This window comes from Oncorhynchus mykiss, chromosome 10 (genome assembly GCF_013265735.2).
Source record: "Oncorhynchus mykiss isolate Arlee chromosome 10, USDA_OmykA_1.1, whole genome shotgun sequence".
NCBI classification, from domain to species: domain Eukaryota; kingdom Metazoa; phylum Chordata; class Actinopteri; order Salmoniformes; family Salmonidae; genus Oncorhynchus; species Oncorhynchus mykiss.
This window is the reverse complement of record NC_048574.1, coordinates 80,330,688-80,358,405: the sequence shown is the minus strand read 5'-3', so window position 1 is coordinate 80,358,405 and position 27,718 is coordinate 80,330,688. Positions and strand designations below refer to the sequence as shown.

The following is a 27,718-nucleotide window of genomic DNA, read 5'->3' as shown; positions in this document are numbered from 1 at the left end:
AATAGTGCCTATAATTCATTTGTCCTCACCAACGTCCTGTCGATGACCCCGTGTGTTTTATAAATATGAATGATGACATCAGACCATATTTCCTCTAATGGAGAGACGGGTGTTCCCAGTTCAGTTGCAGGGCAGAGAGCATGTTAGGCCTGCATGCCGGGCAAGGCCATGTTCAAAATAATTCAATGAAGTCAAATGTTTTTTTTCCCCCAAGGAAACGTGTCGCGAGCTTCTTTTATATATATATATATATATACATGTATAGATTTCAAATATGCATTTAGTTTTTTATTCTCCGCTCCCCTACTACTTTAGGCTACACATTTCATTTTGTATCTTTTACAATGAACTTGTGTTAAGAAGTGAAGGTCTTTACGCTGATATGTGTGAGAACTCGCGCTGCCCGGACGGAGGACTTGTGCAGTTCGCTGCACGCTACGTCTTCTGTCCTCGTCCGTGTCTATTTTGACGGAAGTAAAACTGGCGAAATAAAATATACACGTCTATATTTGTAGCCTATAGTCCGGGAGGAACCAAGAGATGGGGTAAATTCCGATCAAATTACTTACAATTTCACATGGATTGATCAACTGTAGGCTACAGTTGATCGATCAATCGAATCTCATTGCAAGTTCAACTCTGGGACGTTAGTCGAAATAGCTCGAAAATTGACCCCGAAGCACGTTGCCGGAAGACACACAAGACAACAGCAGACACACACACACCCACACATCACTCATATCTTGTGATTCGTTTATTTAGAGCTATATTGTGGAGAAAAAAATTGACGTAAGAAACTATCTTTGAATATAAAAGTATTTGCACAAATAAATGTCTATAAAAAAAAACATATCAATGTGGACCGGAACAAACACTATCATTATCTAGTGTGGCGATAATATAATAAAGTGGTACAATTACAACATTTAAAAAACACCGCGATCAATTGTAAATCTAAAGGCCATATCTTCTAACTGTTTTACTTGTATAGTTTTCTGCGGCCATTGCAGTTATTGTTATTGCACGATTCGCTATCTTCAATAATTGAATAAATTACTGACATGACGTGAACAAAAAAAAGTAGTGAAAGCTCCGTAACGGTCTTTACACCAACCCGGTAATTTGCGAGCGTAGTAAACTCATGGAGTGCGCAAAGGAGGAGAAGGGATAGTTCACAGGGTTCGAGAAACTCATCAAACGCGGGGACACCTGGGACACGTTGACGTTGAAACCCAACGTCGAGGGCGTGGAGCTTTCGTGATATAGAATCGGAACTCGGACTATCCGTTGGGACGAGTGGGAAACGTTTGCGGTCTCTTGATCCGCGGCCATCTGTCTCTTCCATTTGTTCCGTCGATTCTGGAACCAGATTTTCACCTGCGTTTCCGTTAGCTGGAGAGAGGCCGCGATACCTGCCCGTTCAGAACTGCTCAGGTACCGTTTCATATCGAACGTCGACTCCAACTGAAACACCTGACTCCGACTGAAAACGGTTCTAGTTTTCTTCTTCCGGACAGAGCTCGGGTCCAGAGGGGCTTCCGGGTCCGACTGATCGTCAAAGGCGTTCTGCGTCTCGTCGTTGTCGTCGGTCAGGAAGCTGTCTGCCGTTTTCCGTCCCGTTTTGTCGCTGCCTTCTGTGGGTTCTTCTGGCACGGCGGGAGAAACGGAGTCTCGGTCGCTGGCTGAGTGGGAGCAGCAACGGTCATCTGAGCATCTACTGTCCTCTTTGGGATCTGTGGGGAAAAAATACAACATGAATTAAATGTGAATCGATTATGGACACATGGCATCAAAGTCTGAATGATTTCAATAGGCTGTTGGTGAGGAACAAAAGTTGGCCATAAAAACAAAGGGGTAAAATATAGGCCTGTACCTATAGTTAATCTTTGAGTTTAAAGAGTAATGGAAAGATAACTGGTAAAGAGATAACTGATGGAGAGATAACTGATGGAGAGATAACTGATGGAAAGATAACTGATGGAGAGAGAACTGATGGAGAGATATCCAGTGGAGAGTTAACTGATGGAGAGAGAACTGATGAAGAGATATCCAGTGGAGAGTTAACTGATGGAGAGAACTGACGGAGAGATAACTGATGAAGAGATAATAGGATGGAGAGAACTGACGGAGAGATAACTGATGAAGAGATAATAGGATGGAGAGATAACCGATGAAGAGATAATATGATGTAAAGATAACTGATGGAGAGATAACAGGATGAAGAGATAACATGATGGAGAGATAACAGGATGAAGAGATAACATGGAGAGATAACAGGATGAAGAGATAACATGATGGAGAGATAACAGGATGAAGAGATAACATGATGGAGAGATAACAGGATGAAGAGATAACATGATGGAGAGATAACAGGATGAAGAGAACTGATGGAGAGATAATATGATGGAGAGAACTGATGGAGAGATTATATGATGGAGAGATAACAGGATGTAGAGATAACTGATGGAGAGATAATATGATGGAGAGATAACTGATGCAGAGATAACCAAGCTGGACAAGGGCCTACCCATTCTGAATAGTAGAATGCGCTCAAAACGGGCACCCTATTCCCTAAATAGTGCACTACTTTTGACCTAGGGCCCTATTCCCTAAATAGTGCACTACTTCTGACCTAGGGCCCTATTCACTATATAATGAACTACTTCTGACCTAGGGCCCTATTCACTATATAATGAACTACTTCTGACCTAGGGCCCTATTCACTATATAATGAACTACTTCTGACCTAGGGCCCTATTCAATATATAATGAACTACTTCTGACCTAGGGCCCTATTCACTATATAATGAACTACTTCTGACCTAGGGCCCTATTCAATATATAATGAACTACTTCTGACCTAGGGCCCTATTCAATATATAATTAACTACTTCTGACCTAGGGCCCTATTCACTATATAATGAACTACTTCTGACCTAGGGCCCTATTCAATATATAATGAACTACTTCTGACCTAGGGCCCTATTCAATATATAATGAACTACTTCTGACCTAGGGCCCTATTCACTATATAATGAACTACTTCTGACCTAGGGCCCTATTCACTATATAATGAACTACTTCTGACCTAGGGCCGAGGGAATAGGGAGCCGTTTGGGACATACGTTTTAGTCTGACTGCTGTTGATACATTTAAAAAAAAAAATGCTTTTAATTTATTTAACCTTTATTTAACTGGGTGAATGGAGGCCTACAAAGACCTGGCATCCAAATATGAACAAAGTTAACTAACAACAACCCTCCTAACCAGGACACGAAGACCTTCAAATGGCACCCTATTCCCTATAGAGTGAACTACTAGTGACCAGAGCCCTATTCCCTATCTAGTGCATTATATTAGTGTTTTTTTATATACACAATATAGACTATCCTAACAGCTTCGATCATGTAGTCAAAGATAATTATAGGAATATGTATCTAACGGAATACAGACATATTACTGTATTGCCCATGCAGTCACATTTAAACGATGGCTCTTTTGGGCATTTTATTTACAATGGAACTCATTCAGTAGATTCGATTATGCAGTTAATAAAAACAATTAAACACAACTATTTATCCAATAAAATAAATATATAGGCAACTTACTGTTGGACCTCTTGAGACTGAGTGGTTTGACGTTAACGGCTGCGGCTCCTCTGTTCCGTTCTAATTGCGAGTCTCTCCGGGGGGAACCCTCGGCGCCGAGGCCGGAGCAGGCTGCCACTTGACCGGCCACTTGGCTGGGGTGTCCCGCTAAGACTCGGCTAGGGTAGACCATCTCATTCCGCTCCATACTCTCCTCCGCGGTCCTGCTACTATACTGGCTGTTGTTGTTGTTGTTGACCTGTCGGTTGAAATACGTTGACTCTCCATTCTTCCTCGAGCCGAGTAGGTTTTCGATGTAAAACGAGGAGACTTTTGACGGTGTGGAAGCCTGAGTGTCTGTCGCCTTGTCGTGCATGATGTTTTTAAATGAAAAACAAATGCATATCCCTGGCCACTCAAACAAAACAATTACGACGGGTCCTCCTGCGTCCGTCCAGTTGACGACGAGCACGTGTGTTCTGTTACTCCGCACAACAAAACAGTTATTTTCGTTGTTGTTGATGTGTGTCCCGGTCGGATCTTAAAAGCACCATCTCAACCGGGTTTCTCCATTCTCCCCTGTTTATAAATGATAAATCCTCATCACCGAAACGTGGAAATCGTTACCAGGGCGGCCCTGGAGCTCCGTAGTGCCAGCACAGCACCGGGCAGAGACCGGAGAGGTTGTAGCCTACAGCTGAGAAGCGAGTCAAGGCAAACGGTTGACTAGCGGAGGGTATCCGCTGATTGGACAAGCCACAATATCAAATGGGATGACTCCAGGAGAGGAGAGAGAGGTTTCCGTCGCAAATGGCACTCTATCCCTTACACAGTGCACTACTTTTGACCCTAGCCCTACAGACCCTGGTCAAAGGTATGTACTATAAAAGGAATAGGGTACCATTTGGGACGGAGCCGAGAATTACTCTGTCTGACGGGGACTCGCCTCTCGCCTCCCCTCAGTTACTGCTGCAGGCGCGTGTGTGTGTGCCTGCGTGCCCGCGTGCACCACCGGGGCCAGGGAGACCCCCCCCCCAGTCATTCAGTGAAGAGCCTTTATTTGGGTCAATTAGGAGGCAAATGAAAATACAGGAAGAGATAGAGAACACTGTCCTCCTCCTCCTCCTCGCGGGTCCCGTATTGTTCTACGTTCCACAGCGCTGTACGCGGAAAGGAAGAGCCGTCTGTATCTACTACTGTACATACACCACCGCCTATTGGCTAACCGGGAAAATGCAGTACGCTGCTTGACGTGTCGGCTCTAAAAAAGGGGACTCTAAAATCATCATAGTTAAAAAATTTAAAAATAAACAACTTAGAGCCCATTTTCTTGTAGACGAAAATCGCGCTGCGTATATCTCTGCGTTTATCTCTGCGTATATCTCTGCGTAAAGCGTTAATTGGTTCTATTGTAGAGCTGGGACCATAAACAGCTAATGATCGACACAAACCAACCTGATCATTTATCGCTGGTATTTAGCTGATAGCATTCCTTACAGATAAGACGTCTTCACTAGAGAAATTATACGACTGTTAATATGAATTACTAGTAGTAGATAATACCATTTAAAAAAAGCTGTAGTATGTATTAAAGTTAGAAACGTATCGTTCTATTCATCATTATCGCTTCAATTCAGGCAATTTACCGCAATATGGATTTTCTGTCAATATTTTCCAGCTCTATAGGCTAATTAATGTAGGCTTACCGAGTGCGCTTTTCTGTGGGAGTTGATAAGTAAAGGCTAATTAATGTAGGCTTACCGAGTGCGCTTTTCTGTGGGAGTTGATAAGTAAAGGCTAATTAATGTAGGCCTACCGAGTGGGCTTTTCTGTGGGAGTTGATAAGGGCTAATTAATGTAGGCCTACCGAGTGCGCTTTTCTGTGGGAGTTGATAAGGGCTAATTAATGTAGGCCTACCGAGTGCGCTTTTCTGTGGGAGTTGATAAGTAAAGGCTAATTAATGTAGGCCTACCGAGTGCGCTTTTCTGTGGGAGTTGATAAGGGCTAATTAATGTAGGCCTACCGAGTGCGCTTTTCTGTGGGAGTTGATAAGGGCTAATTAATGTAGGCCTACCGAGTGCGCTTTTCTGTGGGAGTTGATAAGGGCTAATTAATGTAGGCCTACCGAGTGCGCTTTTCTGTGGGAGTTGATAAGTAAAGGCTAATTAATGTAGGCCTACCGAGTGCGCTTTTCTGTGGGAGTTGATAAGTAAAGGCTAATTAATGTAGGCCTACCGAGTGCGCTTTTCTGTGGGAGTTGATAAGTAAAGGCTAATTAATGTAGGCCTACCGAGTGCGCTTTTCTGTGGGAGTTGATAAGTAAAGGCTAATTAATGTAGGCTTACCGAGTGCGCTTTTCTGTGGGAGTTGATAAGTAAAGGCTAATTAATGTAGGCCTACCGAGTGCGCTTTTCTGTGGGAGTTGATAAGTAAAGGCTAATTAATGTAGGCTTACCCAGTGGGCTTTTCTGTGGGAGTTGATAAGTAAAGGCTAATTAATGTAGGCTTACCGAGTGGGCTTTTCTGTGGGAGTTGATAAGTAAAGGCTAATTAATGTAGGCTTACCCAGTGGGCTTTTCTGTGGGAGTTGATAAGTAAAGGCTAATTAATGTAGGCTTACCGAGTGGGCTTTTCTGTGGGAGTAGATAAGGGCTAATTAATGTAGGCCTACCGAGTGCGCTTTTCTGTGGGAGTTGATAAGTAAAGGCTAATTAATGTAGGCCTACCGAGTGCGCTTTTCTGTGGGAGTTGATAAGTAAAGGCTAATTAATGTAGGCTTACCCAGTGGGCTTTTCTGTGGGAGTTGATAAGTAAAGGCTAATTAATGTAGGCTTACCCAGTGGGCTTTTCTGTGGGAGTTGATAAGTAAAGGCTAATTAATGTAGGCTTACCGAGTGCGCTTTTCTGTGGGAGTTGATAAGTAAAGGCTAATTAATGTAGGCTTACCGAGTGGGCTTTTCTGTGGGAGTAGATACGTAAAGGCTAAATATGTTTTGTTATTTTATCTCTCCGTTCTGTGTATTATTAGGGCTCTATGTTATGTTATGACCCTGTCGTCTTGACTGTATGTTAAACCTTAGCTAGGAGAGACCATGTCGGCTATAGCTTAATATTTCTAATCAGTGACCCGTAAAATAATAATATTTTTTCCGAGCATATTGAGGAAAATAAAATTCATCGCAGGCAGTTGTCTTCCTGCCGTCGAAGTGTATTATTTCAGAAATCTCCCATTCACACGGGGAAGGGAAGTTCTGCTGGTAGAACCGAGGACACGTGACATTTTGTTTTTGAATCTCATTATTTCTCTCCGGCTCCAGAGTGACGCACCGGTCTGAAGGCACTGCATTTCAGTGCACGAGGCGTCACTACAGTCCCCTGATTCGAATCCAGGCTGCATCACATCAAGGCCGTGATTGGGAGTCCCATAGAGTGGCGCACAATTGTCCCAGTGTCGTCCCGGTTTGTTTTCGGTGTAAGCCGTCATTGTAAATAAGAATTTGTTTTTTAACTGACTTGCCTAGTTAAAGAAAGAAAACATACTATCACAATGTAAATTCTTATTATCCCTATTTAATTGCCCCTGTACGTCGCTCTGTATACGAGCGTTTGCTAAATGACCGAAATATAAAATGATGTTACAATACGCAGGTAGTCAAGAACAGCCGAGATCACCTATAATTTATTTTAATGAACACAGAATATGTTTAGACTTTTCCGTGTCTGTAATCCAGCTCATCGAGTGGCCTGTGTTCTGAGCTATACCTGTTTTGGGGCATTAATTATGGTTGAAGTTGATATTGACTTTCCTAATGAAAAACACCGTTTCATCATCCTTCATAGAAATATTAAAATGATCGCCGACGTCCGCTTTTACCCTTCTGGGTGACATGGCAACCAGACACGCTTTTACCCTTCTGGGTGACATGGCAACCAGACACGCTTTTACCCTTCTGGGTGACATGGCAACCAGACACGCTTTTACCCTTCTGGGTGGCATGGCAACCAGACACGCTGTTACCCTTCTGGGTGACATGGCAACCAGACACGCTGTTACCCTTCTGGGTGACATGGCAACCAGACACGCTTTTACCCTTCTGGGTGACATGGCAACCAGACACGCTTTTATTATTTCTTCATTATTTCTTTCAATGGAGTCAGCAGCAGTGATGACCTTTACCGGGACCACTGGCTCTCCTCACCCGCTTCTCTCCCTCTCCCTCTATCTCTCCCCCTTATCCCCCCCTCACTCTCTCTCTCTCTCTCTCTCTCTCTCTCTCTCTCTCTCTCTCTCTCTCCCCCTCACCCCCCTTCTCTCTCTCTATCTCTCCCCCTTACCCCCCCCCCCTCTCTCTCTCTATCTCTCCCCCTTACCCCCCCTCTCTCTCTCTATCTCTCCCCCTTACCCCCCCTCTCTCTCTCTATCTCTCCCCCTTACCCCCCCCCCCCTCTCTCTCTATCTCTCCCCCTTACCCCCCCCCCTCTCTCTCTATCTCTCCCCCTTACCCCCCCCCTCTCTCTCTCTCTGTCTCTCCCTTTATCTCTCCCCCTTACCCCCCCTCACTCTCTCTCTCTCCATCTCTCCCCCTTACCCCCCCTCACTCTCTCTCTCCATCTCTCCCCCTTACCCCCCCCTCACTCTCTCTCTCCATCTCTTCCCCTTACCCCCCCCCCCCCCTCTCTGTGTCTCTCTCTCTCTCATAGTACCTATAGGCCAGAGTTAGCCCTTGACCACGGATCAGAGAGCACGCTCCTCTTTACACGACACTCAATAACGTGAATGAAACGGCACTATGACCCCGTGCTTAAAGAGGTCACGCACCTGTCATGTCTGGTTGGAGTGAAGGCCGTATTAGCGCGTGGTTCGTTGTTGATGATGTCTTGTATTTTTGGGGGGGTGGTTGGACTTAGTGGGTAGAAGGGTAGATGGATTTTTGGGGTCTCTTAATTTTTGTTCTACGAGGGAAGAAAAACAAAACAAATTAGCCGATAAAATTGTAATTACGTTATCTGATATATTTTATGAGTGAATTTATTTATTTTACTTTGGCTACTTTTAGTTATTTTTCTTAAGTATTGAAAGCCTGTTTTGGTGAACAAATGAAAAGCTGCATTGTTCAAAACCCGAGCGCAAACTGATTAGACATACAACGTATTTCTTACCATTGTTTATTAATGCAGCTCAAAAATACAACCCACAAATATATTGTCATATCGGCCCACTGAACTTCCTCATCCTTTGTATTTCAACCCATCATTTTGAGTTGACCGTTAAAATATCGTAAGAAATAAATGAGAATTTAGCGACACATTATTATTTTTTTAAATCAAACCTTATGGAACATCATTTGTTTATGTCGTCATACAATTGACGCTATAATAGTTTGTTTATGTCGTCATATAGTCCAATTGACGCTATAATAGTTTATTGAATTCATCCACCGAAAATTTTAATAAACAAGTCATTCAATAACAACAGAGAATATTACGACTTATTTATGGAATCCAACGCTCACGTTTTCTCCAGGTTATCGTTGTAAAAAAACATTCCCGCAGTCATGGCGCATTGAGACCATATTCGATAAAAACAATGTTGAATGTACTTCTTTTTTTTTTTTTTCGTGCCCGAATTAATCACATTGTTGATCCCAAATAATAATACTTGGCCTGTTTGTAGGTTTATTCTTTGTGTTAAATATTAGTAAAATGTTCCGTTTTTGTCAGGTCGGATTTGTCATTTCATGGGTAGCTCAACAACGTCTGATCAATTTACGAGCGGAGAAACCTGTCCGGTGTCCTTGATAGAAGACGCATTGTTTCACTCCGTTAGATCTAACAATTAACTTGCTAGGAATTATGGTTGTTATGGTTATGCCGTTATCACTCGAAATACCTTGAATTTCAACGTTGAAAACAACCACTAAGTCAAGCCTGAGTCATTTAATAGGCGGACAAGTCATCCGTCGTATCCGCACTGGGCAAAAACTGGTTGAATTAAAGTTTGTTTCCACGTCGTTTCAACCAAATAAATGAATGTGAAGACGGTGAATCAACGCGGACAAGCCATTGGATTTGCACAAAATCATCAAGGTAAGTTCATTTCATATTTTTTTTTTAAAACCTAAATCCAATGACATGGTTATTCTTTGTAGTTGCTGTTTCACATCGAAATCACAATAGTTAGAAAAGTTCAAACGTAAATACAAAATTAGACGTTGAAATGACGTCTGTGCCCAGTGGGATCTCTTGATTAAGAACATATTGTATTGTAATTCGTCCAAAATATATTTTAGGGTTTAATCATCGTTCCCATACAGGCCTGCACTCAAACAAACAAAATAATAATGGCCCGTGTTCATTTAAAGTCATTAACTTATCCGATCCAATGTAAACCGGAAGTCATTGAGCTTGAACACAACACTATGACGTACCCCGCACTCTCACCGAACGCGGGGAAATGAACGCGTCCCAAATGACACCCGAGGCACGGCTGTTGGTGGATGTTGTATAAGTTATTCCTGAACAATTACAATAATTGTTTTCAGCTTCGGCTTTTGGTGTGTGTGTGTGTGTGTGTGTGTGTGTGTGTGTTAGTGTATGTGCTGGTATGTGTGTGTGTTTGTTGGTGTGTGATCTATGTAAGACCTTGTTGTGTAGACCTGTCCACATGTTTAACCAACTATAGGTGCTCTGATTCAGCCAGCATCCCTAATGGAGCCCTGTTCCCTGTATAGTAGACCAGAGCCCTAATGGAGCCCTGTTCCCTGTATAGTAGACCAGAGCCCTAATGTTAACCTGTTCCCTGTACAGTAGACCAGAGCCCTAATGGAGCCCTGTTCCCTGTATAGTAGACCAGAGCCCTAATGGAGCCCTGTTCCCTGTATAGTAGACCAGAGCCCTAATGGAGCCCTGTGAGTGTTTCTGTCTCCCTTGGTCTGTGAGTGTTTCTGTCTCTCTTGGTCTGTGAGTGTTTCTGTCTCTTGGTCTGTGAGTGTTTCTGTCTCTTGGTCTGTGAGTGTTTCTGTCTCTGTGTCTGTGAGTGTTTCTGTCTCTGTGTCTGTGAGTGTTTCTGTCTCTCTTGGTCTGTGAGTGTTTCTGTCTCTCTTGGTCTGTGAGTGTTTCTGTCTCTCTTGGTCTGTGAGTGTTTCTGTCTCTCTTGGTCTGTGAGTGTTTCTGTCTCTCTTGGTCTGTGAGTGTTTCTGTCTCTCTTGGTCTGTGAGTGTTTCTGTCTCTTGGTCTGTGAGTGTTTCTGTCTCTTGGTCTGTGAGTGTTTCTGTCTCTTGGTCTGTGAGTGTTTCTGTCTCTTGGTCTGTGAGTGTTTCTGTCTCTGTGTCTGTGAGTGTTTCTGTCTCTGTGTCTGTGAGTGTTTCTGTCTCTCTTGGTCTGTGAGTGTTTCTGTCTCTCTTGGTCTGTGAGTGTTTCTGTCTCTCTTGGTCTGTGAGTGTTTCTGTCTCTCTTGGTCTGTGAGTGTTTCTGTCTCTCTTGGTCTGTGAGTGTTTCTGTCTCTCTTGGTCTGTGAGTGTTTCTGTCTCTCTTGGTCTGTGAGTGTTTCTGTCTCTCTTGGTCTGTGAGTGTTTCTGTCTCTTGGTCTGTGAGTGTTTCTGTCTCTTGGTCTGTGAGTGTTTCTGTCTCTTGGTCTGTGAGTGTTTCTGTCTCTTGGTCTGTGAGTGTTTCCGTCTCTGTGTCTGTGAGTGTTTCTGTCTCTGTGTCTGTGAGTGTTTCTGTCTCTGTGTCTGTGAGTGTTTCTGTCTCTTGGTCTGTGAGTGTTTCTGTCTCTCTTGGTCTGTGAGTGTTTCTGTCTCTCTTGGTCTGTGAGTGTTTCTGTCTCTCTTGGTCTGTGAGTGTTTCTGTCTCTCTTGGTCTGTGAGTGTTTCTGTCTCTTGGTCTGTGAGTGTTTCTGTCTCTTGGTCTGTGAGTGTTTCTGTCTCTTGGTCTGTGAGTGTTTCTGTCTCTTGGTCTGTGAGTGTTTCTGTCTCTGTGTCTGTGAGTGTTTCTGTCTCTCTTGGTCTGTGAGTGTTTCTGTCTCTCTTGGTCTGTGAGTGTTTCTGTCTCTCTTGGTCTGTGAGTGTTTCTGTCTCTCTTGGTCTGTGAGTGTTTCTGTCTCTCTTGGTCTGTGAGTGTTTCTGTCTCTCTTGGTCTGTGAGTGTTTCTGTCTCTCTTGGTCTGTGAGTGTTTCTGTCTCTTGGTCTGTGTGTATTACCAGACTATTTAGCTCATATTTCTCTGTGTACACTGGGCTGTCTCACCGATGTGGCACGTGGAACACAACCCCCTGCTCTGATGGCAGACAGCCCCAGCCTCCCCTGCTTTCCCCCTACTCTACTCCCTTCTCTCTCTCAGCCTCCCCTGCTTTCCCCCTACTCTCCTCCCTTCTCTCTCTCAGCCTCCCCTGCTTTCCCCCTACTCTCCTCCCTTCTCTCTCTCAGCCTCCCCTGCTTTCCCCCTACTCTCCTCCCTTCTCTCTCTCTCAGCCTCCCCTGCTTTCCCCCTACTCTCCTCCCTTCTCTCTCTCAGCCTCCCCTGCTTTCCCCCTACTCTCCTCCCTTCTCTCTCTCAGCCTCCCCTGCTTTCCCCCTACTCTCCTCCCTTCTCTCTCTCAGCCTCCCCTGCTTTCCCCCTACTCTCCTCCCTTCTCTCTCTCAGCCTCCCCTGCTTTCCCCCTACTCTCCTCCCTTCTCTCTCTCAGCCTCCCCTGCTTTCCCCCTACTCTCCTCTCTTCTCTCTCTCAGCCTCCCCTGCTTTCCCCCTACTCTCCTCCCTTCTCTCTCTCAGCCTCCCCTGCTTTCCCCCTACTCTCCTCCCTTCTCTCTCTCAGCCTCCCCTGCTTTCCCCCTACTCTCCTCCCTTCTCTCTCTCAGCCTCCCCTGCTTTCCCCCTACTCTCCTCCCTTCTCTCTCTCAGCCTCCCCTGCTTTCCCCCTACTCTCCTCCCTTCTCTCTCTCAGCCTCCCCTGCTTTCCCCCTACTCTCCCCCGTTCTCTCTCCAAGGCTCCCCCTCTCTCCCTTTTCTCTCCATATTGTCTAGTCCCCTTCTCCCCAGCATTCTCCAGCCCATCTCCCCCTCTCAACCCCCTCTCCCCCTCTCCATTCACCCTCTCCACACTCTCTTCCCTCTTTTCCCTCTCTCCTCTCTCCCACTTCTCTATTCCCTCTCCCTTCCCCCCCCACCTTCTCCCATCTCTCCCCTTCTCCTCTCTCCCCTCACTCTCTATTCACGCTCCCCTCCCCTCTCCTCCCTCACTCCCTCCTCTCCCCCCTCTCTTCCCCCCATGATCCTCCCTGATCCTCATCCAGCCTGGCGTGTCCTTTACCTGGCCAGCCGGCCACCACAGGCAGTCCTCTTTAAACCCTGCTCATCAATATCAAACCTCAGAACACCCTCTCTCTTCCACAGTCCTACAGAATAATCCCTCTCCCTATATCTTTCTACTCTACCCTTACCAACAGGCCTCTTTCTACTCTGTCTACCCTTACCAACTGGCCTCTTTCTACTCTGTCTACCCTTACCAACAGGCCTCTTTCTACTCTGTCTACCCTTACCAACTGGCCCCTTTCTACTCTGGCTACCCTTACCAACAGGCCCCTTTCTACTCTGTCTACCCTTACCAACAGGCCCCTTTCTACTCTGGCTACCCTTACCAACAGGCCCCTTTCTACTCTGTCTACCCTTACCAACAGGCCCCTTTCTACTCTGTCTACCCTTACCAACAGGCCCCTTTCTACTCTGTCTACCCTTACCAAGAGGCCCCTTTCTACTCTGTCTACCCTTACCAACAGGCCCCTTTCTACTCTGTCTACCCTTACCAAGAGGCCCCTTTCTACTCTGTCTACCCTTACCAACAGGCCCCTTTCTACTCTGTCTACCCTTACCAACATTTTATCAGGCCTGCTCCTCAACCTTTCCCAGTGCGAACAGGCCACTTTCTATCTGCCAGTCAGCCAGTCAGCCAGTCAGTTAGTCAATCAGTCAGCCAGTCAGTTAATCAGTCAGTCAGTTGGCCAGTCAGTCAGTCAATCAGTCAGCAAGTCAATCAGTCAGCCAGTCAATCAGTCAGCCAGTCAGTTAATCAGTCAGTCAGTTGGCCAGTCAGTCAGCCAGTCAGTCAATCAGTCAGGCAGTGTACTACATAGTGCATTACTTTTGGCCAGAGTAGTGCACTATATAGGGAATAGGGTGCCACATCTAAGTAAATAGCCTTGTACGAGCCAGAATGTCTAATGGAGCGAGGATGGACAGGACACCCCCTGGACAGGACACCCCCTGGGCAGGACACCCCCTGGACAGGACACTAGTCTATCTCCTGTTTCTGTAGTGAGACAGCTTGATGTGCCAGTACACCCCCTGGACAGGACACTAGTCTGTCTCCTGTTTCTGTAGGGAGACAGCTTGATGTAGCAGGACACTAGTCTATCTCCTGTTACTGTAGTGAGACAGCTTGATGTACAGTACACCCCCTGGACAAGACACTAGTCTATGTCCTGTTTTTGTAATGAGAGACAGGACACCTCCTGGACAGGACACTAGTCTATCTCCTGTTTCTGTAGTGAGAGACAGGACACCCCCTGGACAGGACACTAGTCTATCTCCTGTTTCTGTAGTGAGAGACAGGACACCCCCTGGACAGGACACCCCCTGGACAGGACACTAGTCTGTTACAGGTCTTTAACCCTTATCTCTCTCCTGCCGAGTTCCCAGCAGAGATGCACGGGGATCCATTTTTACAGTCTTTGGTACGACTTGGCCCGGGGATCGAACTCTCAACCTTCCGATCTGAGTTAGTTCAGGTACCATCTGGGGATGTACACCCAGGGTTAGAGACTAGGGGGGGAAACAGAGCTACTGAGAATACACTTTGACTGGGCAGACAGATGAAGGATACGATCAGCCGTTCACACAGAGCGAGGTAGCGTCTCTAATGGCAACCCATTCACACAGAGAGAGAGAGTAGCGTCTCTAATGGCAACCCGTTCACACAGAGAGAGAGAGGTAGCGTCTCTAATGGCAACCCGTTCACACAGAGAGAGAGGTAGCGTCTCTAATGGCAATCCGTTCACACAGAGAGGTATCATCTCTAATGGCAACCCGTTCACACAGAGAGAGAGAGGTAGCGTCTCTAATGGCAACCCGTTCACACAGAGAGAGAGGTAGCGTCTCTAATGGCAATCCGTTCACACAGAGAGGTATCATCTCTAATGGCAACCCATTCACACAGAGAGAGGTAGCATCTCTAATGGCAACCCGTTCACACAGAGAGAGGTAGCATCTCTAATGGCAACCCGTTCACACAGAGAGAGGTAGCGTCTCTAATGGCAACCCGTTCACACAGAGAGAGGTAGCATCGCTAATGGCAACCCGTTCACACAGAGAGAGGTAGCATCTCTAATGGCAACCCGTTCACACACAGAGAGAGAGAGGGAGCGTCTCTAATGGCAACCTGTTCACACAGAGAGAGGTAACGTCTCTAATGGCAACCCGTTCACACAGAGAGAGAGGTAGCATCTCTAATGGCAACCCGTTCACACAGAGAGAGGTAGCATCTCTAATGGCAACCTGTTCACACAGAGAGAGGTAGCGTCTCTAATGGCAACCCAGAGAGAGAGAGAGGTAGCATCTCTAATGGCAACCCGTTCACACAGAGAGAGGTAGCGTCTCTAATGGCAACCCGTTCACACAGAGAGAGGTAGCATCTCTAATGGCAACCCGTTCACACAGAGAGAGGTAGCATCTCTAATGGCAACCCGTTCACACAGAGAGAGAGATAGCATCTCTAATGGCAACCCGTTCACACAGAGAGAGAGAGAGGTAGCATCTCTAATGGCAACCCGTTCACACAGAGAGAGGTAGCGTCTCTAATGGCAACCCGTTCACACAGAGAGAGAAAGAGAGGTAGCATCTCTAATGGCAACCCGTTCACACACAGAGAGAGAGAGAGGTAGCATCTCTAATGGCAACCTGTTCACACACAGAGAGAGAGGTAGCGTCTCTAATGGCAACCCGTTCCTTGGATAATGCACTTCATTTTAGACCATGGTCAACCATAGTGCACTACAAAGGGCATAGGGTATAGGGTATAGGGCATAGAGTAGAGGGCATAAAGTAGAGGGCATAGAGTAGAGGGCATAGAGTAGAGGGCATAGAGTAGAGGGTATAGAGTAGAGGGTATAGAGTAGAGGGTATAGGGTATATGGTATAGGGTATAGGGAATAGGGAATAGGGTATAGGGCATAGGGTATAGGGCATAGGGTATAGAGTATAGAGTATAGAGTATAGAGTATAGGGTATAGGGTATAGGGCATAGAGTAGAGGGCATAAAGTAGAGGGCATAGAGTAGAGGGCATAGAGTAGAGGGCATAGAGTAGAGGGTATAGAGTAGAGGGTATAGAGTAGAGGGTATAGGGTATATGGTATAGAGTATAGAGTATAGGGTATAGGGTATAGGGTATAGAGAATAGGGTATAGAGTATAGGGTATAGGGTATAGAGAATAGGGTATAGAGTATAGGGTATAGGGTATAGGGTATAGGGTATAGAGAATAGGGTATAGAGTATAGGGTATAGGGTATAGAGTATAGAGTATAGAGTATAGGGTATAGAGAATAGGGTATAGAGTATAGGGTATAGGGTATAGGGTATAGAGAATAGGGTATAGAGTATAGGGTATAGGGTATAGGGTATAGAGAATAGGGTATAGAGTATAGGGTATAGGGTATAGGGTATAGGGTATAGGGTATAGGGTATAGGTTATAGGGTATAGGGTATAGGGTATAGGGTATAGGGTAGAGGGTATAGAGTAGAGGGAATAGGGTATAGGGTATAGGGTATAGGGTATAGAGAATAGGGTATAGGGTATAGGGTATAGAGAATAGGGTATAGAGTGTAGGGTATAGGGTATAGGGTATAGAGAATAGGGTATAGAGTGTAGGGTATAGGGTATAGGGTATAGAGAATAGGGTATAGAGTGTAGGGTATAGGGTATAGGGTATAGAGAATAGGGTATAGAGTGTAGGGTATAGGGTATAGGGTATAGAGAATAGGGTATAGAGTGTAGGGTATAGGGTATAGGGTATAGAGAATAGGGTATAGAGTGTAGGGTATAGGGTATAGGGAAAGGGTATAGGGTATAGAGTGTAGGGTATAGGGCATAGGGTATAGAGTATAGGGTATAGGGTATAGGCATCAACACTAGGGTATAGGGCATAGGGTATAGGGCATAGGGTATAGAGTATAGAGTATAGAGTATAGAGTATAGGGTATAGGGTATAGGGCATAGAGTAGAGGGCATAAAGTAGAGGGCATAGAGTAGAGGGCATAGAGTAGAGGGCATAGAGTAGAGGGCATAGAGTAGAGGGTATAGAGTAGAGGGTATAGGGTATATGGTATAGAGTATAGAGTATAGGGTATAGGGTATAGGGTATAGAGAATAGGGTATAGAGTATAGGGTATAGGGTATAGAGAATAGGGTATAGAGTATAGGGTATAGGGTATAGGGTATAGAGAATAGGGTATAGAGTATAGGGTATAGGGTATAGGGTATAGAGAATAGGGTATAGAGTATAGGGTATAGGGTATAGGGTATAGGGTATAGGGTATAGGTTATAGGGTATAGGGTATAGGGTATAGGGTATAGGTTATAGGGTATAGGGTATAGGGTATAGGGTATAGGGTAGAGGGTATAGAGTAGAGGGAATAGGGTATAGGGTATAGGGTATAGGGTATAGAGAATAGGGTATAGAGTATAGGGTATAGGGTATAGAGAATAGGGTATAGAGTGTAGGGTATAGGGTATAGGGTATAGAGAATAGGGTATAGAGTGTAGGGTATAGGGTATAGGGTATAGAGAATAGGGTATAGAGTGTAGGGTATAGGGTATAGGGTATAGAGAATAGGGTATAGAGTGTAGGGTATAGGGTATAGGGTATAGAGAATAGGGTATAGAGTGTAGGGTATAGGGTATAGGGTATAGAGAATAGGGTATAGAGTGTAGGGTATAGGGTATAGGGTATAGAGAATAGGGTATAGAGTGTAGGGTATAGGGTATAGGGAAAGGGTATAGGGTATAGAGTGTAGGGTATAGGGCATAGGGTATAGAGTATAGGGTATAGGGTATAGAGTATAGGGTATAGGGTATAGGTATCAACACTTACAAAAAAATGTCCATGAATTATAATCCACCTAATAATTCACATTTCCCGTTGCTGTAGTAAACGGGCTCGAATTAAGATCCTACATCTGTTGAGCCACTCCATAGTTGTGTCTCTCTCAATTCAATTCAATTCAAGGGCTTTATTGGCATGGGAAACATGTGTTAACATTGCCAAAGCAAGTGAGGTAGACAACATACAAAGTTAATATATAAAGTGAAAAACAACAAAAATTAACAGTAAACATTACACATACAGAGGTTTCAAAACAGTAAAGACATTACAAATGTCATATTATATATATATATATATATATATATACACAGTGTTTTAACAATGTACAAATGGTTAAAGGACACAAGATAAAATAAATAAGCATAAATATGGTTTGTATTTACAATGGTGTGTGTTCTTCACTGGTTGCCCTTTTCTCGTGGCAACAGGTCACAAATCTTGCTGCTGTGATGGCACACTGTGGAATTTCACCCAGTAGATATGGGAGTTTTTCAAATTTGGATTTGTTTTCGAATTCTTTGTGGATCTGTGTAATCTGTCGGATCTGTCGGATTAAAATGCTAACGAACGTTTGTTTAACCTCCTCATGGTACGTTGACCCCCTGTCAGGACCCGGCTCGTCACGAGGACAAAGGGGTGAGAAACAGGGACTTATAACCCCCCCCCCCCCTTTCCCCAATCTCTGAGCCCCTCTCTCACTTTTTAAGCTAACATCTTCAGGTCAGGGTACACCAAGGTAAGTAAGTGCACTAGTGTTGTGCTGAGTAGTGTACACTTTGCTTGAAATAGTTAGGTTGAGATATTAGTGTGTATGAAAGGTGATTTTCAAAGGACTATGAATGTCATGGTTGAGATGCTAACTATACTCAGAGACATATCCACTATTCTGTTGTTAATCATTATGTCCTAACTATACTCAGAGACATATCCACTAGTCTGTTGTTAATCATTATGTCCTAACTATACTCAGAGACATATCCACTATTCTGATGTTAATCATTATGTCCTGTCTATACTCAGAGACATATCCACTATTCTGATGTTAATCAGTATGTCCTAACTATACTCAGAGACATATCCACTATTCTGCTGTTAATCAGTATGAGATGCTAACTATACTCAGAGACATATCCACTATTCTGCTGTTAATCAGTATGAGATGCTAACTATACTCAGAGACATATCCACTATTCTGCTGTTAATCAGTATGAGATGCTAACTATACTCAGAGACATATCCACTATTCTGCTGTTAATCAGTATGAGATGCTAACTATACTCAGAGACTTATCCACTATTCTGATGTTAATCATTAGGTCCTAACTATACTCAGAGACATATCCACTATTCTGTTGTTAATCATTATGTCCTAACTATACTCAGAGACATATCCACTAGTCTGTTGTTAATCAGTATGAGATGCTAACTATACTCAGAGACATATCCACTATTCTGATGTTAATCATTATGTCCTAACTATACTCAGAGACATATCCACTATTCTGTTGTTAATCATTATGTCCTAACTATACTCAGAGACATATCCACTATTCTGCTGTTAATCATTATGAGATGCTAACTATACTCAGAGACATATCCACTATTCTGTTGTTAATCATTATGTCCTAACTATACTCAGAGACATATCCACTATTCTGATGTTAATCATTATGAGATGCTAACTATACTCAGAGACATATCCACTATTCTGATGTTAATCATTATGTCCTAACTATACTCAGAGACATATCCACTATTCTGATGTTAATCATTATGAGATGCTAACTATACTCAGAGACATATCCACTATTCTGTTGTTAATCATTATGTCCTAACTATACTCAGAGACATATCCACTATTCTGATGTTAATCATTATGAGATGCTAACTATACTCAGAGACATATCCACTATTCTGTTGTTAATCATTATGAGATGCTAACTATACTCAGAGACATATCCACTATTCTGCTGTTAATCATTATGTCCTAACTATACTCAGAGACATATCCACTATTCTGCTGTTAATCATTATGAGATGCTAACTATACTCAGAGACATATCCACTAGTCTGCTGTTAATCATTATGAGCTTCTAGCCAAGAGTGTGCAAAGCTGTCATCAAGACAAATGGAAGAATCTCAAATATAAAATATGTTTAACACTTTTTTGGTTACTGCATGACTCCATATGTGTTATTTCATAGTGTTGATGTCTTCACTGTTATTCTACAATGTAGAAAACTGAAGAAAATAAAGAAAAACCTTTAAATTAGTAGGTATGTCCGATCTTTACACTGGTAATGTATATGTCTGTTGAACAAGTCTCTTGGTTTTGTTGCATGTCAGTAGAGGTGAAAAATATCCCAGTAGGAAGGGAAATATCTGCCTTAAATCTCTCTTTTATAGTTGAAAGCACATGTCTGTTTCTCAGCATGGCACAGTTCACCCATGGTTAGAGTCAGGAAGGGGGACTAGGCTACTACCCCAACAGCAGACCGGAGCCCCATGGTTAGAGTCAGGAAGGGGTACTAGTCTACTACCCCGACAGCAGACCAGAGCCCCATGGTTAGAGTCAGGAAGGGATACTAGTCTACTACCCCGACAGCAGACCAGAGCCCCATGGTTAGAGTCAGGAAGGGGGACTAGTCTACTACCCCGACAGCAGACCCCCATGGTTAGAGTCAGGAAGGGATACTAGTCTACTACCCCGACAGCAGACCCCCATGGTTAGAGTCAGGAAGGGATACTAGTCTACTACCCTGACAGCAGACCAGAGCCCCATGGTTAGAGTCAGGAAGGGGTACTAGTCTACTACCGTTCCCCGACAGCAGACCCCCATGGTTAGAGACAGGAAGGGGTACTAGTCTACTACCCCGACAGCAGACCAGAGCCCCATGGTTAGAGTCAAGAAGGGGTACTAGTCTACTAACCCGACAGCAGACCAGAGCCCCATGGTTAGAGTCAGGAAGGGACACTAGTCTACTACCCCGACAGCAGACCAGAGCCCCATGGTTAGAGTCAGGAAGGGGTACTAGTCTACTACCTCGACAGCAGACCAGAGCCCCATGGTTAGAGTCAGGAAGGGACACTAGTCTACTACCCCGACAGCAGACCAGAGCCCCATGGTTAGAGTCAGGAAGGGACACTAGTCTACTACCCCGACAGCAGACCAGAGCCCCATGGTTAGAGTCAAGAAGGGGTACTAGTCTACTAACCTGACAGCAGACCAGAGCCCCATGGTTAGAGTCAGGAAGGGACACTAGTCTACTACCCCGACAGCAGACCAGAGCCCCATGGTTAGAGTCAGGAAGGGGTACTAGTCTACTACCCCGACAGCAGACCCCCATGGTTAGAGTCAGGAAGGGATACTAGTCTACTACCCCGACAGCAGACCCCCATGGTTAGAGACAGGAAGGGATACTAGTCTACTACCCCGACAGCAGACCCCCATGGTTAGAGTCAGGAAGGGGTACTAGTGTACTACCCCGACAGCAGACCCCCATGGTTAGAGTCAGGAAGGGGTACTAGTCTACTACCCCGACAGCAGACCCCCATGGTTAGAGTCAGGAAGGGGTACTAGTGTACTACCCCGACAGCAGACCCCCATGGTTAGAGTCAGGAAGGGGTACTAGTGTACTACCCCGACAGCAGACCCCCATGGTTAGAGTCAGGAAGGGGTACTAGTCTACTACCCCGACAGCAGACCAGAGCCCATGGTTAGAGTCAGGAAGGGGTACTAGTGTACTACCCCAACAGCAGACCCCCATGGTTAGAGTCAGGAAGGAATACTAGTCTACTACCCCGACAGCAGACCCCCATGGTTAGAGTCAGGAAGGAATACTAGTCTACTACCCCGACAGCAGACCCCCATGGTTAGAGTCAGGAAGGAGTACTAGTCTACTACCCCGACAGCAGACCAGAGCCCCATGGTTAGAGTCAGGAAGGAATACTAGTCTACTACCCCGACAGCAGACCAGAGCCCCATGGTTAGAGTCAGGAAGGAATACTAGTCTACTACCCCGACAGCAGACCAGAGCCCCATGGTTAGAGTCAGGAAGGGGTACTAGTCTACTACCCCGACAGCAGACCCCCATGGTTAGAGTCAGGAAGGGGTACTAGTCTACTACCCCGACAGCATACCCCCATGGTTAGAGTCAGGAAGGGGTACTAGTCTACTACCCCGACAGCAGACCCCCATGGTTAGAGTCAGGAAGGAGTACTAGTCTACTACCCCGACAGCAGACCCCCATGGTTAGAGTCAGGAAGGGATACTAGTCTACTACCCCGACAGCAGACCAGAGCCCCATGGTTAGAGTCAGGAAGGGGTACTAGTCTACTACCTCGACAGCAGACCAGAGCCCCATGGTTAGAGTCAGGAAGGGACACTAGTCTACTACCCCGACAGCAGACCAGAGCCCCATGGTTAGAGTCAGGAAGGGACATTAGTCTACTACCCCGACAGCAGACCAGAGCCCCATGGTTAGAGTCAGGAAGGGGTACTAGTCTACTACCCCGACAGCATACCCCCATGGTTAGAGTCAGGAAGGAGTACTAGTCTACTACCCCGACAGCAGACCAGAGCCCCATGGTTAGAGTCAGGAAGGGATACTAGTCTACTACCGTTCCCTGACAGCAGACCAGAGCCCCATGGTTAGAGTCAGGAAGGGATACTAGTCTACTACCCCGACAGCATACCCCCATGGATAGAGTCAGGAAGGGGTACTAGTCTACTACCCCGACAGCATACCCCCATGGATAGAGTCAGGAAGGGGTACTAGTCTACTACCCCGACAGCAGACCCCCATGGTTAGAGTCAGGAAGGGATACTAGTCTACTACCGTTCCCTGACAGCAGACCAGAGCCCCATGGTTAGAGTCAGGAAGGGATACTAGTCTACTACCCCGACAGCATACCCCCATGGTTAGAGTCAGGAAGGGATACTAGTCTACTACCCCGACAGCATACCCCCATGGTTAGAGTCAGGAAGGGATACTAGTCTACTACCCCGACAGCATACCCCCATGGATAGAGTCAGGAAGGGGTACTAGTCTACTACCCCGACAGCATACCCCCATGGTTAGAGTCAGGAAGGGATACTAGTCTACTACCCCGACAGCAGACCCCCATGGTTAGAGTCAGGAAGGGGTACTAGTCTACTACCCCGACAGCAGACCCCCATGGTTAGAGTCAGGAAGGGGTACTAGTGTACTACCCCGACAGCAGACCCCCATGGTTAGAGTCAGGAAGGGGTACTAGTCTACTACCCCGACAGCAGACCCCCATGGTTAGAGTCAGGAAGGGATACTAGTCTACTACCCCGACAGCAGACCCCCATGGTTAGAGTCAGGAAGGGATACTAGTCTACTACCCCGACAGCAGACCCCCATGGTTAGAGTCAGGAAGGGATACTAGTCTACTACCCCGACAGCAGACCCCCATGGTTAGAGTCAGGAAGGGATACTAGTCTACTACCCCGACAGCAGACCCCCATGGTTAGAGTCAGGAAGGGATACTAGTCTACTACCCCGACAGCAGACCCCCATGGTTAGAGTCAGGAAGGAATACTAGTCTACTACCCCGACAGCATACCCCCATGGATAGAGTCAGGAAGGGGTACTAGTCTACTACCCCGACAGCATACCCCCATGGATAGAGTCAGGAAGGGGTACTAGTCTACTACCCCGACAGCAGACCCCCATGGTTAGAGTCAGGAAGGGATACTAGTCTACTACCGTTCCCTGACAGCAGACCAGAGCCCCATGGTTAGAGTCAGGAAGGGATACTAGTCTACTACCCCGACAGCATACCCCCATGGTTAGAGTCAGGAAGGGATACTAGTCTACTACCCCGACAGCATACCCCCATGGATAGAGTCAGGAAGGGGTACTAGTCTACTACCCCGACAGCATACCCCCATGGATAGAGTCAGGAAGGGGTACTAGTCTACTACCCCGACAGCAGACCCCCATGGTTAGAGTCAGGAAGGGATACTAGTCTACTACCGTTCCCTGACAGCAGCCCAGAGCCCCATGGTTAGAGTCAGGAAGGGATACTAGTCTACTACCCCGACAGCATACCCCCATGGTTAGAGTCAGGAAGGGATACTAGTCTACTACCCCGACAGCATACCCCCATGGTTAGAGTCAGGAAGGGATACTAGTCTACTACCCCAACAGCATACCCCCATGGATAGAGTCAGGAAGGGGTACTAGTCTACTACCCCGACAGCATACCCCCATGGTTAGAGTCAGGAAGGGATACTAGTCTACTACCCCGACAGCAGACCCCCATGGTTAGAGTCAGGAAGGGGTACTAGTCTACTACCCCGACAGCAGACCCCCATGGTTAGAGTCAGGAAGGGGTACTAGTGTACTACCCCGACAGCAGACCCCCATGGTTAGAGTCAGGAAGGGGTACTAGTCTACTACCCCGACAGCAGACCCCCATGGTTAGAGTCAGGAAGGGATACTAGTCTACTACCCCGACAGCAGACCCCCATGGTTAGAGTCAGGAAGGGATACTAGTCTACTACCCCGACAGCAGACCCCCATGGTTAGAGTCAGGAAGGGATACTAGTCTACTACCCCGACAGCAGACCCCCATGGTTAGAGTCAGGAAGGGGTACTAGTCTACTACCCCGACAGCAGACCCCCATGGTTAGAGTCAGGAAGGGATACTAGTCTACTACCCCGACAGCAGACCCCCATGGTTAGAGTCAGGAAGGAATACTAGTCTACTACCCCGACAGCAGACCCCCATGGTTAGAGTCAGGAAGGGATACTAGTCTACTACCCCGACAGCAGACCCCCATGGTTAGAGTCAGGAAGGAATACTAGTCTACTACCCCGACAGCAGACCCCCATGGTTAGAGTCAGGAAGGGATACTAGTCTACTACCCCGACAGCAGACCAGAGCCCCTGTGGCGCACTGTTCTTAGCGATTACCCATTAGTCATCGCAAATTAGATCAATGTGCCTTAGTTCCCCAGACGATACAGAACCTTCCAATATCATAGTTCTATGAAGCTTTGGTCTACGTTCCAAATGGCTGCCTATTGTCTATATAGTGCACTAAGTTTAACCAGGCCCCTATAGTCAAAGTAGTAACCAGGCCCCTATAGTCAAAGTTTAACCAGGCCCCTATAGTCAAAGTTTAACCAGGCCCCTATAGTCAAAGTACTCGACTCATTGAACTACTTACTATAAGGAGAGAGAGAGGCTGTAACAGCTACTAGACTCATTGAGCTACTATAAGGAGAGAGAGTGAGTGCAGTAATTTAAACTTTCAACTTTAAGAAATCTATAAGATGTATAGATTTCATATAGATTCTATAGATTAAAATATATATCAAATCAAAGTTTATTTGTCACGTGCGCCGAATACAACAGGTATATAATACTTATTTTCCACCATAATTTGCAAATAAATTAATAAAAAATCCTACAATGTGATTTTCTGTATTTTTTTTCTCAATTTATCTGTCATGTTTGAAGTGTACCTATGATGAAAATTACAGGCCTCTCTCATCTTTTTAAGTGGGAGAACTTGCACAATTGGTGGCTGACTAAATACTTTTTTGCCCCACTGTACATGTAGATATGGTTAAGTGACTATGCATATAAGATGAACAGAGAGTAGCAGTAGCGTAAAAGGAGGGGTATATATATATTTAACTCGTTCCCCTGTTCCTCCAATCCATCCACGCTCACGTGAACTCCTATCGAATTAAACGATCATGTGAGAAAGAAGAGGACACGAGAAGCTCACTGAGAGGGAAGGAAGACACGACCTGAGAGCGCTCGGCCGGCAGCCCCCCCTTCCTCGACGTAGATGTGTTTGTGTCCCCCCCCCCCCCCCCCCCCCCCGCCATCAAGTGCCCTCGGTGTTAAAGCGTTTGATTGGTTCACGGCAAATTGGGCCTTCTACGGTATGGCACCTGCTCCAATTTGCTAAGATAGCTAAAATAAGACGGCTGGTTTTACACTGTATTTGGGAAGTATTTATGCATTTAAACAACGTCACATAGTCATGGAAACCTAGTCATGCCTAGGGAATATATGTCCAATTCAGACAACAACTGTCTAACGTTGTAGACTGGATAAACTGGTTTAGGATTCAGAATGATGGGGCCCTGGTCTAAAGTAGTGCACTATCTAGGGGATATGGTAACACTGAGGACATTATCGCTGGTCTAAACTAGTGCACTATCTAGGGGATATGGTAACACTGAGGACATGGGCCCTGGTCTAAAGTAGTGCACTATCTAGGAGATAGGTTGCAATTACAGACACTACCGTTAACTCACCAGCGTATCCTTGGGCTGACCATTTTCAGTTCTCTATTTTACAATCCAGGAGGCGTCAACAAGGTTTGAACTGTCAGTTGTAATGATTATAACACCTCCTGTCAGTTGGTAATGATTATAACACCTTCTGTCAGTTGTAATGATTATAACACCTCCTGTCAGTTGGTAATGATTATAACACCTCCTGTCAGTTGTAATGATTATAACACCTCCTGTCAGTTGGTAATGATTATAACACCTCCTGTCAGTTGTAATGATTATAACACCTCCTGTCAGTTGGTAATGATTATAACACCTCCTGTCAGTTGTAATGATTATAACACCTTCTGTCAGTTGGTAATGATTATAACACGGGCCTGTCAGTTGGTAATGATTATAACACCTTCTGTCAGTTGGTAATGATTATAACACCTTCTATCAGTTGGTAATGATTATAACACCTTCTATCAGTTGGTAATGATTATAACACAGGCCTGTCAGTTGGTAATGATTATAACACTTTCTGTCAGTTGGTAATGATTATAACACGTTGTGTCAGTTGGTAATGATTATAACACCTTCTGTCAGTTGGTAATGATTATAACACCTCCTGTCAGTTGGTAATGATTATAACACCTCCTGTCAGTTGGTAATGATTATAACACCTTCTGTCAGTTGGTAATGATTATAACACCTTCTGTCAGTTGGTAATGATTATAACGCCTTCTGTCAGTTGGTAATGATTATAACACCTTCTGTCAGTTGGTAATGATTATAAAACCTTCTGTCAGTTGGTAATGATTATAACACCTCCTGTCAGTTGGTAATGATTGTAAAATGGGCGTCTTATTTTTGTAATGGGTGTAGTAGATCCTTCTGGCTTTGGGTTAAACACAGAGAACGAGAGAGAGAGAGGGAGAGGGGTAAACATAGAAAACAGATGAACAACTTTGTTTTGAGGGACAGAAGGACAGTGAGAGGGGGAAGGGGGTCAGGAAAAAAGAAAGACGGGGAGAGAGAAAGAGAGAGAGGAGGAGGAGAGATGGGATGAGGTATGGTGGGAGAGGAGGAGGAGAGATGGGATGAGGTATGGTGGGAGAGGAGGAGGAGAGATGGGATGAGGTATAGTGGGAGAGGAGGAGGAGAGATGGGATGAGGTATGGTGGGAGAGGAGGAGGAGAGATGGGATGAGGTATGGTGGGAGAGGAGGAGGAGAGATGGGATGAGGTATGGTGGGAGAGGAGGAGGAGAGATGGGATGAGGTATGGTGGGAGAGGAGAAGGAGAGAGGGGATGAGGTATGGTGGGAGAGGAGAAGGAGAGAGGGGATGAGGTATGGTGGGAGAGGAGGAGGAGAGAGGGGATGAGGTATGGTGTGAGAGGAGGTGGAGAGATGGGATGAGGTATGGTGGGAGAGGAGAAGGAGAGAGGGGATGAGGTATGGTGGGAGAGGAGAAGGAGAGAGGGGATGAGGTATGGTGTGAGAGGAGGAGGAGAGATGGGATGAGGTATGGTGGGAGAGGAGGTGGAGAGATGGGATGAGGTATGGTGGGAGAGGAGGTGGAGAGATGGGATGAGGTATGGTGGGAGAGGAGAAGGAGAGATGGGATGAGGTATGGTGGGAGAGGAGGTGGAGAGATGGGATGAGGTATGGTGGGAGAGGAGAAGGAGAGAGGGGATGAGGTATGGTGGGAGA

The 27,718-nt window shown here is 45.6% G+C and overlaps 2 protein-coding genes across 2 annotated transcripts in view; one reads left to right on the top strand and one right to left on the bottom strand.

Moving 5' to 3' along the window:
* Positions 1–327: 327 nt before the first annotated feature.
* Positions 328–4,469, bottom strand: LOC110516353 (homeobox protein HMX1-like). Its single transcript, XM_036934146.1, has 2 exons — positions 3,609–4,469; positions 328–1,733 (listed from the first exon to the last, which is right to left on the bottom strand). Exons 1-2 carry the CDS (start codon positions 3,961–3,963, stop codon positions 1,105–1,107), a joined length of 984 nt encoding a protein of 327 aa, XP_036790041.1. The 5' UTR covers positions 3,964–4,469; the 3' UTR covers positions 328–1,104.
* A 4,767-nt stretch (positions 4,470–9,236) lies between these two features.
* LOC110519670 (CD209 antigen-like protein E) overlaps positions 9,237–27,718 on the top strand; it is a 104,087-nt gene continuing 85,605 nt past the window's right edge. The window contains exon 1 of the mRNA XM_036934145.1: positions 9,237–9,675. Coding sequence (XP_036790040.1) covers positions 9,615–9,675 — 61 coding nt within the window. The 5' untranslated portion in view covers positions 9,237–9,614. The remainder of the gene's footprint in view (positions 9,676–27,718) is intronic.